This window comes from Saccoglossus kowalevskii, chromosome 6, assembly GCF_978046115.1.
Source record: "Saccoglossus kowalevskii chromosome 6, keSacKowa6.1, whole genome shotgun sequence".
Lineage (NCBI taxonomy): Eukaryota > Metazoa > Hemichordata > Enteropneusta > Harrimaniidae > Saccoglossus > Saccoglossus kowalevskii.
In genome coordinates, this window is record NC_140646.1 from 13,477,755 (window position 1) to 13,493,705 (window position 15,951).

The 15,951-nt window shown below is 35.7% G+C and overlaps 1 protein-coding gene across 1 annotated transcript in view; it reads left to right on the top strand.

Moving 5' to 3' along the window:
* The first annotated feature begins 3,239 nt into the window (after positions 1 to 3,239).
* LOC100374328 (glycine receptor subunit alpha-2-like) overlaps positions 3,240 to 15,951 on the top strand; it is a 45,173-nt gene continuing 32,461 nt past the window's right edge. Inside the window, exons 1-3 of the mRNA XM_002737410.3 lie at positions 3,240 to 3,753; positions 3,984 to 4,081; positions 9,606 to 9,676. Coding sequence (XP_002737456.2) covers positions 3,671 to 3,753; positions 3,984 to 4,081; positions 9,606 to 9,676 — 252 coding nt within the window. The 5' untranslated portion in view covers positions 3,240 to 3,670. The remainder of the gene's footprint in view (positions 3,754 to 3,983; positions 4,082 to 9,605; positions 9,677 to 15,951) is intronic.

Consider the following 15,951-nt stretch of genomic DNA (forward strand, 5'->3'; position numbering starts at 1 on the left):
CGTAGAAAAGGTACAAAAAACCATATGTCGAGTTCTCTGGATTATATGGCTTATTTAAAAACCGATTCTTCGTACAATATGGTGACGGTATTATACGATAATTTACATTCCATCGGTACCTTCAAACTCTTCTGGCTCGGTCGTCGTAGTCATATGGCGTTATGGCCATGACACAGGAGCACGGTAATATATAAAGTCGGGATCCAAATGCAATGGCGCGCCATTCTCGTATGCCAGGCACGTTAACGCGCATAAAAAAATGGCACAAACACGCAAATTGTGAATGATTTCACAGAATAAGCCCCGTTTTCGTTTAACCTTTGCCTACTCTCTTATAGGTGCATTCCGTCCGAATACATCCACTATTATTAGATTCCTTTGACGATTGCAAGTCGTGTAAATGCACGGCTGAACACATCCATCGCCATTCAATTTTCTTTGCGCAATTAATGAAGCATAAAATGACAATTAACTTCAATATGCAACATCCTTCGCTGTGTCCGTCTGCTTATTGATGCTTGTTATGACGACAGCTACAGCTATCCACTCACACTAGCCGGAGTGTTTTCGGAGTTCAAGTTCGCCGACTTTCTAATATTAAACACTCAATGTGGGTTCACTGTGTGAATACATTGCCATAAATGAAAGCATTGTGTATTGGAGCTGACACTATTGGAAAAACATCGAAACGTCATCAAGAGATGTAATATATGTGTTGACAGGTCTATGATCAAAATCGGTTTGATTTTGCTTTCTTTCCTTTTAACGGTGTGATTTATTCATGTCAAGTTCAAGATTCAATTTACCTTCTATATATAGTTTGCGTTCGCTATACGTACAACATGTGGACAGAAAACAGCGACTCTTCGCCCTCATTTGATGTGCAGTGTTGTACAGACGATTTGTCAATAACGCCATGTTCATTGGTCGTGACAGGTACACCACATCGCAGTGCGTGACGTACATGCTTTTACCACGAAACATGTCAGAAATGGCGTGTTTGCACACTCTTGTGAATACATGTGACAACACTGCTACTGTCTCTGCAATAATCAATCTCGCCCCAAACAATGATTCCGCTTGAAACACTGTGTCAGAGTTACATGAAGACAACTTAAACATTTTGTAATATATCTGAAACTACATATCTTTCACCGTGTTTTATAACCTAATGCCGCAATTACATTAACACCATCGAAGAGTACGAAATCTCACTTGGAACAAAATCTTTCAATATATTAAAACAAATTTAATAACAAATATGAAACGGATATGAGAACAAGGAATTCGACCAATCAAATCTTCACACTGTCTGTGTTGCTCATTCAGCAATTAATTTATATATACTATACATATTAACTAAAGTAGGTAATGTACTTCTAAAAATAGGTTGTGAAAGTAAATTAATAGTACAAATGAAACACGAAATACAATAATAATTATGATTATACATAATTATTAATTACACATGCTTACTTTTATTCTGACTGATGTCATTTCGACTGCTAAATACAATATCAATATTATAAATTATATTATATATTAATCATGATGTAAAAAAAACATATTTAAGATTCAATATAAATGTTTATGTCGGATGAGACATGCCACTGGAATACTTTGAGTTGTGTGTTTAATGAATCACTGAGCATTGTCATAGCGACAAAATTTAAAGTACCTGTGAGAAATATTATGAGAAAGAGAGAAGTGTTAAATAATCAGGAGTTTTTTCACCGATATAATAGAAAGGTATATTGTTTAAGGTGCTATTTAGGTGTTTCAACATTTGCGTACTATGCTTTGCACTTTCGTGGCGTGTTTAGTGTTTAACAGTGTTTAACGATTAGTCACAAATTGTCTAACACATCCATTACTTCGTTTACTTTCGACCATATGTCTAACTCTCATATTACCTACCTCGACGGATATGATTTTGTCCGATTTTGGTGATTAAAATGATGAAAACGAAATCATGAAAAATGTTAGTGCGATTTAATTTTAATTTGAAAGTGTTAATGTTCGTACTCGATTTGAATGAATGAGTAAGGTAATATATTTTATTTGCCTTATTGTCAGCCATTGTAGAATTATTTGTATGGAGGTTGGGTCTGCGTATTTACGTCGACAGTGTTCATTTGTGTGCCACCCCTCAATTACATTTTTAACCGTGCGTGTACTATACTGTACGGTCTAACATTTTCTCGAAAAACTTCTCACACGCCATAGTTGCGTTCATTTTTTGTATTTGTTCAATCATAATCACATAAACAACCATGGAACGCTTGCCACAAAAATCTATTGCTAGTTTGTTCTTTTAGCGGTCTAAGGTTGCATCTTGTAAACGCAGTGCTAACACAGCTGCCGAGTCATTCCGATTCCTCGCGTAACACGTGCTACTGGTTTAAAAGTATGCAATGTCTGAATGGACTACCGAAACAACTTTAGAACTTACGACGAACAGAAGTATCGCTTTTCTGGTATGAAGCGCAGAAAGCGCATGACATGTAATGTGAGAACTCAGTAACGTCATGCATCTAGTTCTTCCATGTCAAAAAAACCAATTTATTAAACATACAGTTAATGAAAGTAATTAATAGCATCATGCGGTGATATGTACTTCAACTATGCCCACACACGCTCATCCATACGTATTACGTGACGTTTGTGTTCAAGGTTCTCCCTAAATTTGTTTTTTTGTTACTCTGAAAAAACAACAAAATACTATATACGTCACAATTAACGCATAGTGTGACTGTTAGGGCACGAGGAAACATGAAAACGCATTCACCAGAAATGAACACAGCCATATAGAAAATGCAAAGAAAAACGTTTCCTTCCGTAAAGTCAATATTTCTATGTTTCAAACGACAATAATGAATTTGACCGACAAGCAAGTACATGGTATTTCATTGCTTCTTGTTCCAACTCGATGACACGCTTCAGACGACTATTTATGTGTGCATTGGCGTACGTCCATCACAACTATGAAGGCTCTTTTCCGTAAATTTATTAAGGCTGTCTGCGAGTGACGAGTATGGAATGAATTAATCGTTAATACCTCTGTAAATACTCATAACCTAACATAAACAGTAGTACACCGATCAGTTTAACTCCAACCCTCGCTTGCGTTTTTTTCTTGTGCGAGAGATGCAATCAACCACACCACACAGTCCAGTCAAAGAAAGATAGATCATTCAGTACGCATGCGCAGTGAATCATTTCGAAGGATGATCAGCGGATAGAAAACGACGTACGGAAACCTTCACAGTGTAGCATCAGCGCAAAGCAAGAAGCCATCACACCGTCTGTACAGTGTTCAAACATAAGCACAACCAGCAGTAGCAGTATAAGCATACCATTCTATAACAACTCACTGATTCTCACGTCTTCTTTGATTTAACAGTGGTTTAACCGGCGGCAGATGTCTCATCATAGATCATTAGCCACACCGAGGAGCTTCAACTCACTGTAAGTGGAATGTACGTGGTCGGCGCCAAACACCAGTCGAGGCACACTAATGACGTTAATGCTGAGTAAACTTGATATAGAATACGAAAAACGAACCGAGTGATGATACTTTGCAATTCTAGTGATTCGAGTATTGTAGTGGAAACTCTATTTGTGCCAAACACGTTTCATTAGGCGAGGTGATTTGCATCGTCCCGAACTCATGATTTCCAGTATCTGGGATTACCGGTTGAAATTCTATTTGACTGTCGTCATTGGCAGTGCGTTTACATCATGTTACCTTCGGTAAGTGCATTTTACGTGAAACGAAAAATTTAAGTTGACAACAGATTGCTGTTATTTTTAACCCATCTCGAAGATATCAATATAAAAACGCGTTCACTATGAATGGTCACACGTTATAACTCCCAACACACTGACAGCGTGAAGCTGGTGCCTGGTTGATCCTTAACGCAATTACGTTATAGACGCAACATGGTGAGCCTACATTTATTTCATTTATGGTATTGTTTCAGGATAGCAGATGGCGAGAGGCGAGAGGCGAACTCTACCACTGCTGTATTAGACAGCCTTTTAGACAATTATGATATAAGGATCAGACCGAATTTTGAAGGTGAGGAAATTAATTTATTTTTCGTTAAACAAAATGCGCATTTATAAAATCACACATAAAATATTCAGAGAGGAGAGTAGCTGTAATTTTATTAAAACTGGCACAACTGCGGAGTAGCGTCAAATATATATAAATTGCGATATTTACGACAGTCAAGCGATTGACACTTCAAAATAGCACCACTGGCAACTATACTTATAAAGTCGATATTACATATAACCTTGGTGGTGCGTGTATGCGAAGTTGCCTCACGGTATCCGATGTGAATTTGAAAAGATAAATGCGGTAGCCTAATGGATGTCAATTCTCTTTCACACTTTTTTTTTATTCAGTGCATCAATATTTTTTTTCACAGCGTGAAAAGTGCCGTCTTAAAGTAATAACGTTTTTGCTGGAGGCACCGACTCGAAAACCTACAGTGAAATTACACTATGTATATTTGCAAACTGATCGAAGTACCATTTTGGCTGAACTTTGACTCCATTAGATCAGTGAATGATTATATACTAATCATACAATCATACGCAATGTCTTGTAGAGAGATATTAAAGTGTGCCTATGGTATGTTTCATACTGACGAAATGAACTATACTAATGAAATGAAGCTTCCATATTTTATGATGGACAGATTTGTACAATGCTCCCGAATTGCATTATATCATTACAAATTCAAAATTTACGGGCAATATATAGGGTCATCTGAAGAGAACCAAATGAATTATTCATAACAGGGAAACACGTTTTTGTTTACCTGTTTGTATAATGTATTTTATAGTAAGCCTACCTCTATTGTGGATAGATATAGATGTGTAGTTCAGTTTCCCTCTATGACTACTACTACTTTAATAACACGTCTTCCCTTAATTGAACACGCATGTCATAGGTCACATCCTCGTTCAGTGATTCAGCAAACCGTTTGGCGATGAACAAATTAATGAATACATTTCACCAACCTTTATCGCGTTATTGCTAATTTTAATCGAATTCGAATTGCTATGAGATCAAATATACATTTATGTGTCATCAATATGATGTCGAATTACTCGTCGGTAGGAAGAACCAATTTGTCGGTACAAATTAACGGCTACCCGGATTTACCGTGTGTATATACCGATCATGATGGCATTTGAAAACAGTATATGGCAAGATGGTGATTATGCTAATTGGCAAATACTGTTGACATCCAACAATAATTATATATTTAAAATAATTTCATCTCCCCTGATTGGTTTGAAACAATCAAATGGCCATCGCTCGGCGTTTGTCGTCATGGCATCAACGTGTTTGTCTTTGCATAATACAACTACATTTAGTATAATTTATGCAAGGCGTTATAGAATGTTGAATGCCATGTAATACAACACCAATAACTTATAAGAGCTGAAAATCATAAACCTTACATTTTGTTTGAACTATATAATTTTATAGACAAAGACTAAATTATTTTATGAATAAAAATATTTAAAATACTTTGTCGTCGTGCCACATCGCATTCGACATATGTTCTAAGCGACAAGCGAATGCGAATGCGAATACAACACGTCTAATGAGATTGATCACATGGCATTTAGAATTCCATCAATCAGCTCATTAAAAAACGCGGGGTTTATAAAAGCATATTATTCACTATAATTAAAAATCAAACGAACCCACTTTAAACAATGCACTTTGTTTTTCAAATATTAATTGGATTTTTGTGTTGACATTTGCGCACCAGATTTAATATAGAAGATTATTCGGTACATTTAAACAGATAACTTTTTATTAATTAACAGTATTTGTTTGTTGGTCCATTCTGCACACACTGCAAAAAATACACTCATAGCATAATTACATTATTCAAAACAAGCTATAATAATCTCCAGAAATGTATTCCAGATTTTTATAATGAGATGTACATACGCGTATTAGGGAGAGCCGTATTACTTTGTAGTACTTTCACGCAAATAGATGGAACTGTGATAAGGAATGGCAATAACCTCAATTTTGAAGAGTTTTTTTTATTAATTCAAAGAATGACCAACAAACTACTCAGTTATTAAATTTTCTGTTAAGTGCAACAGGAATATATGAATACCCTAAATGACAATTGCTCACTAATCGGAACATTGCAATAAAGACGGAAGTACTGAAAAGAAAACTTGTAGTTTACAGAATAAAGGGACATCAACTTGAGGCAATGAAGCACGCACTAATAAACGTGTTTTTTTAATCAACGCATTTAGATTGTAGTTGAAACTGATATTTTTAAAAATTCTTTTAAATTCAAACAATGTGAAGGCTCTGTTTCATTCACAATCTTGGGGTTTAATTATTTCATTCATAAACGTGTAGTACTGGGGTTCATACCTTAATTTTATGACAGCTCTAATAATATCGGATGTTTACGGATGTTTATGTAATTATAATGATAAACGCTTTACATTGCATATATTCTAGGGATCAACACCTAACTGAGTCACTCATGGATGTTGTGACTGATGTGTTACTGATTTTATATTCATTTCTTAAAATCTACCCGCAAATATCAACCCAAAAAACGCGCTCAAATAAGTGATAATGCATGTTTTATTAAGGTAATTTTGCCATAATCTTTAACTCAAAAAGCCAGTGCGTTGTGAAACATAGCTATATGTTTAGATCAAAGCATCACCATACATTTAACTGAAACGGTCGAACCTTTGATGTGGATGGCAACATATGGCAACATGAAATATAAAACATCATCGAGAGAATTTCGCTCTTCAGATGTTTGTGAGCTTAATTACAATCGCGTTTTACAGCGGTGCCACACGTTATACAGCGTAATATTGGTACTTAGCTGAGGCAGTAAACTTTGAAGTGTGTATTATGAATCTTGGGTCACACACGTGCAACAGCGGCTGTTACGCGAATTCATTAATATACAAACATCAACTCACTATATCATTAACTTTATAGACATACCATATCTTTATAAGTTATTAATACTTAACACGACTTGTAATATATATATATTAAAACACTGTAAAAAGCAAGATTTATTGCGGGCCTCTCCGAATAAGAACCTAAAAAATATAAACATCTATCTTATCTATCATTAAATATAAATACCTACTATTAAATATATAATTCAACATTGTCTAGTCATATAAATCACGTGATGATATTGCGACATTTGAACGAATTTCTATCACTATTGCAGTCAATACGTGATTGACACACAATACCGAATGATAAATTGAAATCGCGCATTACCCAACAGACATTCTACCAAAATCGTCATCGGCTATTAAATTTTTGATTGACAACATCATGTATCAGAAGAGCCCGAAGCCACTTGTATAATGTGTAGCATAACGTGGTAAAATTAATTGAATGTATATGATTCAGATTCGAATTCGTCGCATGTCACGTTAGAGCGACGTGCTCACATGTTTTAGGTGTTTGTCCCTGACTCGCTGAATTATATTTCGCATCAGGGGTCGCCAGTCGTCGATGTTGTTCAAGTTAAACTAATGCATAAGTGTTTTAGTGAACAAATGTAAAATTTGGGTTCAATAAACTTATGATAATATAAATTGTGAGTCACTAATATAGTGAAAGTGGAGAATTGCGATGAAAGATGATAGAAAGTTCTGTATGTCATTTAAAAAAAAAACAGTAAAATCGAAAATTAGTTTTGTTACAGTAAAGCTTCAAACTCACCTATGTCACTTTAGTATGCACAGCATACCCGTTTTTTGCATGTTACCTTGGCAACGTATCCGGCAGATACAACTACCTGATTTCTGACTTAAGGGGATTCAACAAAACTGGAAAAACAAACAAATGATTTTGATTTAACCTGTCTTTCTGAGGTATAATGCAGGTTCTCATGGGACTTTTTATGACGTTGTTTCTAAGTCATAATTTTATCGGTTTTTGTTTATAGTTTATTTTATTTGAATTTATTTCAAGTGTCAAAATCAGTTGACATCCTGATACACGAGGCGGTATTTGGTCATTTACTGGTGTCAACTTATATTTTTCTCAGCATAAATATTATATGAGAACTGGACTCTCAAGATACCACAGTCGCTTGCCATTAATGTCTAAATCCCAATGAATAACAATGCATTTAACGTGCGCCATTTTTATGCCACATTGTTGTATACGTTCGAGGCAATTTGTCTCCACATGCTGAAAAAAAAAGATCAGAACTTGAATAAAAAAAATACAACACAATCATGTATAGAAAACAATAAATAAAACACATTTCAATCTGTCGATTAAATCCAAACGCGGATGCGATTTAATACAATCTGTTTTGTTATTTGTTCACAATGGCTTGAACACATTCAATTCTTTCTACGCATGATTGGAATAGCATACCGACTGGAATGGATATTTTGTTATTGCCCGTGAAGAAATAAAGTCTAAAAGTTCGTTAGAAGTACAACCATGACAGGGGAAAATAAATAAACCTTTTCTCGGCATGCCATCAACACAACCAGTTGTTTATCGGCTGACAGACAGACAGACAGACAGACAGACAGACAGACAGACAGACAGACAGACAGACAGACAGACAGACAGACAGACATACAGACAGACAGACAGACAGACAGACAGACAGACAGACAGACTCATGGGGATACCAGAGCGTGCGTCACGATATATACACATTTCAAAGATGTATTTGTTTAGTATTTCACCGTAAAATTCACCAATTAAAAAAAACTATGTATAATGTTATGCGTTAAGGGATTCCAGAAAAGCTAGTTATTTAAATCTGAATTATTTTTTTAAAGAGACATTCCTGCATTGATTGTACACGAGAGCTGTATGTTCTAATTATATCGTATCGTAACTTTCGATTTCAAATTTGTTGCACGTGATCAGTGTTTAGGAGTAAGAAGTTAGAGAAATAACATTTTGTATGCATTTAACGTCACTCTGTATAAGTGTCATCGAATTATTATTTCGCTTGTATTATGTTATAAAAAGCGTGGTTCACAAAGGATGTTCATTACGTCATTATATTAATTATTTATGAAAACGTTCGGATCGAAAAAAGGTAAAATAACAAAACCTTGACAGACATGTGTTATGACTGTTTTAAACAGTTTAGCCAAGGCTTTGTTCTGATAATAAACTTAATTTGAATTAATATCAAATTGACGAAAAGCCACATCAAAGCTACACGGTTGTAATTGTCGCGGTCGCTGTCAACAAATGACTAGTTTCACTCTCTGAACAGCGTTATAACTTTACGGCAATTCTATTTTTAGTACTATCTCGTAATCGAGACAAGCTCTATTGTAATATATTATTGTCTAATTTCCGATATTCGTGCATGGTTACAGACTGTTACGATGTACTAATCTAATGTTACTTTCGATGCGACGATATCTAGGTTTGACATCGTCTATGAATTACCCATAAGGCAACGGTATACTGTGTTATTACGTGTCATTGTTACTCAATACGGTACTCCAATGAAGCATACATTTTCACTGTTTACTCGCAATCCTAACCCGCCCATTTATATGTTTACATACAGGTCCAGCAGTCCGTGTGGAATGTGACATGTACATCTACAGCGGATTTGATTCAGTGACAGAAACCACGATGGTAAATGTATATTTCATCTCCATAGTAACCAAAACCTCTTTAGAATGACGATTGCTTTAGTAAATATGCAATGTGCGAAAATCCATACTCAATTGAATTTTGACCAAGCACACGCTGTTCGCGAATAACCGAAAACAACCGCCACTGTTTGCTCAAATTTGTCCCGTTGATATAACAACGATAATGTAACATAGAGTGAATTGCAGTTTCACCAAACTCTGTGATGATATTTTTTTTTCTAGACATTTATTCGTATCAAATAAATGGCGGTGTAGTGTGCGCAAATATACCCGCCATTTAACAGAACGTTGCTGTATCATGTGTCTGGTTACAGCAGCTCTCTTACGAGATTGGAATACATAATTATCCTAACCAATCAGAGGCCCAGATTAAGCCATCGACTGTATCATATACGTATCGATTGCACACTGTAATATTGATTTATGTCAACAAGTCTCCCCAGCCCAATTCAATAAGCTTACGAGGCCCTGTCTTAGATATGCCAACGTATCCACGTTATAGGTCATGTGAGGTGACTTTGTGTAATTTATTGTCTTGCAGAATAATTTCACTTGAACATATCGGAATAAAAAACGATCACCGTTTTAAGGGCTGTGTGTGATTTTTCCGAAAAAAAACTGTATATATATATTAGTATTGTAGTATATATTTTATTACAAAATCGTTGATACCTGCGGCAGTAATGTGTCGTTACTCACATGCTAAGACACAACGCTGTAAACACTGAAAGTGAATACAGTGGACACGATTCTTCATGTCACGTGGTTGTCGTGGTTACATAACGAAATCCACTAAATCCAACCTCAATTTCTCGGTTGCTGTTTTTAAGTTTGTGTTTATTACTCAGTCGGCACAAGTCCGGAATGTTAATCAGGGATCCATTTATATCGTGTATCGAGTAATATCTGACGGCATGTTTTCCTCGGCGAGCCAATGTGTACATATTGGCGAAATGCAGGTAAAGTGTCTCTGGGGGGATAATACGGCACAGGCGGCATTACTCACTATGAACGCATCGAAAGTTACAGTTAGCCGCCTAAACATACACCTGTCGGCATGTAAATTGAAACTTTTTAAACGGATATATTTTTGTTCGAAAACACGTTCCAATTGGTTGAATTCACAGCGTGTTTCGTTCTCACACGGCGAGTCCTGCTCTGTGCGATAACGCTTAAACGAGTATGTTCCAATTGTATCTGATTGTATCTTTGCTGGCTAGACATTTGCTATCAACGAAGATCCAAGTATTTTTTAGTGCAAAGATTTCCAGCTGCCCGTCTTGTCAACTTCAAACAGAGGATGATGCACTCTGGCAGCATTAATTACACCAAACACACAGATTACCGCAATTCATCGTGTTTCATTCGGCATTTTTAGAATATACGGCACGGCAAAAGTAAATGAAGTCTAATCTTCTTACTGCCGTCGACGTAGAATGGGTTTTCCCAAGGGACCCATTTGCAATGAAGTACCTCCTCGAAAACGCATTGCATTCTATCGCGTGTTTCAGACTGATAACGGCTAATGCGTTCCCTGAAAGGCAACGTTACTCGTACTACTAGTATTTGGAATTAAACGCTAGGTCTATAGTAAACATTTGTTCCGCCGAAAACATGTAATATTATTGTGACTATCTGCGTGTATAAGCCTAGTTAATTACAACAACAATGATATGTTATTTAACCCGCGTGGACATCAAATTATTGCCAGATGTATAGTATTTATTGAACAAATTGATCCGGAAGTATTGTCATTTATCCGACATTCAAACCCGTTCAGGCCTACGATAAAAAGACAATGTTGGTAATTGCCAAACTCAATGTAAATGCAGCTGAAAAGATTCGCTAAAACGAACTATATAAATGCATTGTTTATTGAATACCTAATTCGCCAGATTCATGATTTATAAGTTCATTGTCACAGGATGAAAAAAAATCCTTGAAATGCACTACAGCGCTTTTAACAAATAACTGTTCCGCTCATGCTGTAATGGACATCAAATTTAAATTAAATTGCCGGCCTGGTTTTTCTATGTAGTATGACTGGATTCATATATATGCAATACAGTATATATAATTTAAATAAATAATTTTGGCCGATATAATGAGCTTATAGTTAATAACGGAAACACCACAAATATAGCAGAATGCAATTGATATTTTCATTACTATATATGTAGTCTTCCAACTTAATTCTCCTTCAAACGGTTATTTGTAAAGTATGATGTCTTACTATCTACTGTGAAAACTGATTTTATCAATAACTTCAAATGTAAGACTTCAAATATTTGAAAGTTTCGTTTACCTTTTTCGCATCAGTGTTTCTCCCGTTATAAATGAAAGCATTTCCCAATTTTTTCGTGAAAGTAACTATGGTGTCATACTTTACCCACAATCCTTTCCCCCACACAGAATCAGATGTGGGTAGATGTCCGGATTTGATCAGATTGGGACAAGCACCCACGTCTATGAATATTTATAAGTTTACTTTCACAAGTGATAATACTGCGGTAATCCTGTGATCAATAGCGGGATTTCCAAATAAACACTGTGAACAAAAGGAATTAGTGGATCTGCAAATATTCAAACCTAGCAAGATTCTGTGTGGGGAAATGCTGGAGTGCGGACTGAAATACATTGGAACGGTTAAAAAGATGGTCACAGATGGCATCAATGTAATTTTTCTTATATAGACATCAGGTTGCATACAGAAACCACTTCGTCATGACTCATCATGATATATGGCGGATGCCACATGTGGAGCAGAATGTGCCTTTTTTTTCAAAACACCTGACTTTACTTCATACATAGTATGGGGTGAACATACATTCCTCTGACTCATTCGTAGTGCAATGTATTTTTGAGTTGTTATTATTCTTGCGAGTGCAATTGTTTTGTGTTCTTGGACTTGCTATTTTTATATACGACTTCTGTCAAAAGTTCTGCGATCGGGTATGTTATATCTGTTTTAATATTGTATTGTTACAGTAATAACAATTGACATCCTGCTTCGACACACTGTTTTTATTTGAAAAAAAACACATCTAACTTGTCAAATACCTTACATGCCATCCAGCGAATTGCTTGTGCCAATGTACAATATATATACTTTTACCAACAATCCATAATATGTATATCCAAATAAAAAAAAACAAAGAATACGGTCAATGAACATGTTTAAATCACTATGCAATTATACCAATTATAAATGACCTTACAGTGTTAGAGAAATGTACTATTCATCGGGTTAATATAATCTGACAATTTCCAATATTTACAAAACATATTTCACTTCAATAACTGGTATGACGTTTTCATTCACTCATTTTGCTATGCGATTTTTCATAATTATTATTGTTGCCACAATGAACATTGCGTAATATGCAATATACGTATACACTTTACATCATACGTAGTAGAATGAAACACAGTGTACACTATAGGCATAGAAGAATGAACATATGATATATTATGACGTATTACACCACACGTACACAAATGTTATATGCAATACGCACTGGACATGAAATAATGACACACACAATACAAAAGATATAAAATAATGGTTATTACGAGGATACTGCAAAGTATGTACGAAGACAGTACAACGGGAGTATTGCGTGGAGCTTGATGTGACCTCGTACTGTCTGAGTGCATACTTTGCAGTATTTTCTTAATAACCTTATTATTATATGTCTTTTCCTCCCAGGAATACATCATGGAAATGACGAAATTCTAAACGTTTAGAACAGATTTAGCCAACTTCTTTGTGTGGGTTCTGGTTAAACCCTTGGGGCAGCCGTATTTGTTTTAATTATTAGAGGACGCTTACGCGCGTAATAGTTCAATATTTGGAATTCGCGTTTCCAAATATGGTAGGATGAAAATACTCTGTAAAATACCGCAAAATTACGGCACGCTGTAACTTACGGCGTTACGGTGACAGGTGTATAATAATATAATATAACACGTGATACGTTCTAAAGTTAAAAATTATAACACGCACATAAGGAATCATCCCGTAACACACATTGCTGGTATAACTGTTTTATGACTTGAAGTGATTGTAACACAACAGAAAAAAGTAATGTAACACACGCCTTACATAATACAAATTGTAACGCACTTGAAATAATATAATATTGCATACAAAAAACACTAGACGTTACGCAACGCATAATACTCAGTGGATATAATATAATGTAACATATAATACACACTTAGACACAATACAATGTAACACACAATATACCACCTAGGATTTATTTGTAGTAATCTACGTCACCAGCATTGAACACGTGATCTATTTACATCACATTCACCTACTTTATTTTGTTTACGTTCGGCGTGACATGTTATGCGTGTCGGATTTTGTATAATTTTGTTGTTGACGTTTTGGACCCGCTAAATTATTCCTTCGACCAGAGAAAACATGTATAAAAATATTTAAAAAAAACTATAACGGAATTAGTATGAATTATTTCGATAACCAAATAATATTATCGACATATAGAGTTTGACAGACTTTATTATACATCTGTCAGTCTATCGCCACAAGTTACCAACCCACCATATTAGGAAATGCGCATTCCAAATATGGAACGATTACAGCGGTGTTTCCAGACTGGCGGACGCCTTTGAAAACGAAGTTCATAGCGAAAAAGATCTTCTAATTGTCATCACTTTGTTCAGCTCTGGGATTCACATATCAAGTGGTTGGTTCGAAAAGAGGTATAATAAATAAGGTTATTACAAGGATACCGCAAAGTATGCACTCAGGCAATACGCGATCGCATTGACTTCCGCCACTCGTCGGTCGATACTCGCGATGTACTCTCTTCGTACACACTTTGCGGTATTTTCCTAATAACCTCATAATACACACGGAAGAGATGTTAGCACTTCGAAGACACAATATACAAAATAGTATTGCATATTAAAAATACGATACTAGAATAAATATAACACTCAAACCATTCTAAACAAAATATAGAATAATGGTACCCCACTGTTTAACATAACACACACTGTATCTAATATACAACATAGAATAATATGCAACGTGTACACATTTAATTTAAGATACTGTAAGACACGATACGTCATGTACAACAACGAATACAACACACATTTTACACAGTACATTATGTAACACGTACTACACACTACGTAAGGTATAACGTAACATGCAATGTACACAATACATAAAAGTGTTACACGTAATACACAATAGACGAGATATTAAGTAACGCACTGTATACACAACACACACAATATGAGTATACGCACAACACTATACGAATCAGAATGAAAATATAATATAGTGACGGATAAACCTCAGCATGTTTGTTCACCAATGAACTCAGGAAAGTATGCCGATTATTTTACCACTTCGTTGAATCAGATATCATGACAAATGTTAATCATTTTTTCAGTCAATTTACAGCCGCGCTCGTATAGTTAATTTGATGATTATCACCAAATATCAATTCGCCTACACACTTTTTTTCGAAGCTCCAAGTTAGGTCTGTCACGACGAAACGGTTTCCTTCCAAATATGTACACTGTCAAAATGCGGAAGCGAATGAAGTTTCGAATACCATGGTTGCTACGTTACTGAGCTCGCACCCGCAACAGAATGAAAGACCGATTTCATAAGCAGTCGCTCACAGGCCCAGTTTGCCTCAGTTGAATGCAAATCCTAGTCTGTTATTAAATCCCAATATATGCGTGGATAACAAAATGTAATACTGCGCGACATAGCATAGCGTTACGCTCGCGTGCTTCCCATAGCTCTGGCGTTATGCGCGTTTTCTAAATAGATAACTGCGTTGTAGAGGGTCATCACTGTGACATTCAACTTAATGTCATTCACTATATATTTCCATTAAATATGGCAGCGGTTGTGACAATTTTAAACAGACAATGGTACGACTCACATATGACTTCTTAACTAATGTGTGACTCCGTTATTTACATCAGTGAATATTTATGAGTGTCATTAGCCTGAAGTAACGACAGACAAAAAACATCAATATACATAATTAGCTGGCAACGAAGTTCGTATAAGCTACCAGCGATGTATGCATTGTCAAGAGACTGCCATGTCATGGTACGACTATATACATTCAGCGTCTTTATTTGCTTGATTGATCAGGTTGTAAAAAAATCTAATAACAGACTCAGACTGTGCCTGGCTTTGCGTTTGTGTTTGGATTATGGACAGGGATCACAATCGTATCGGTGAAAGAGAAT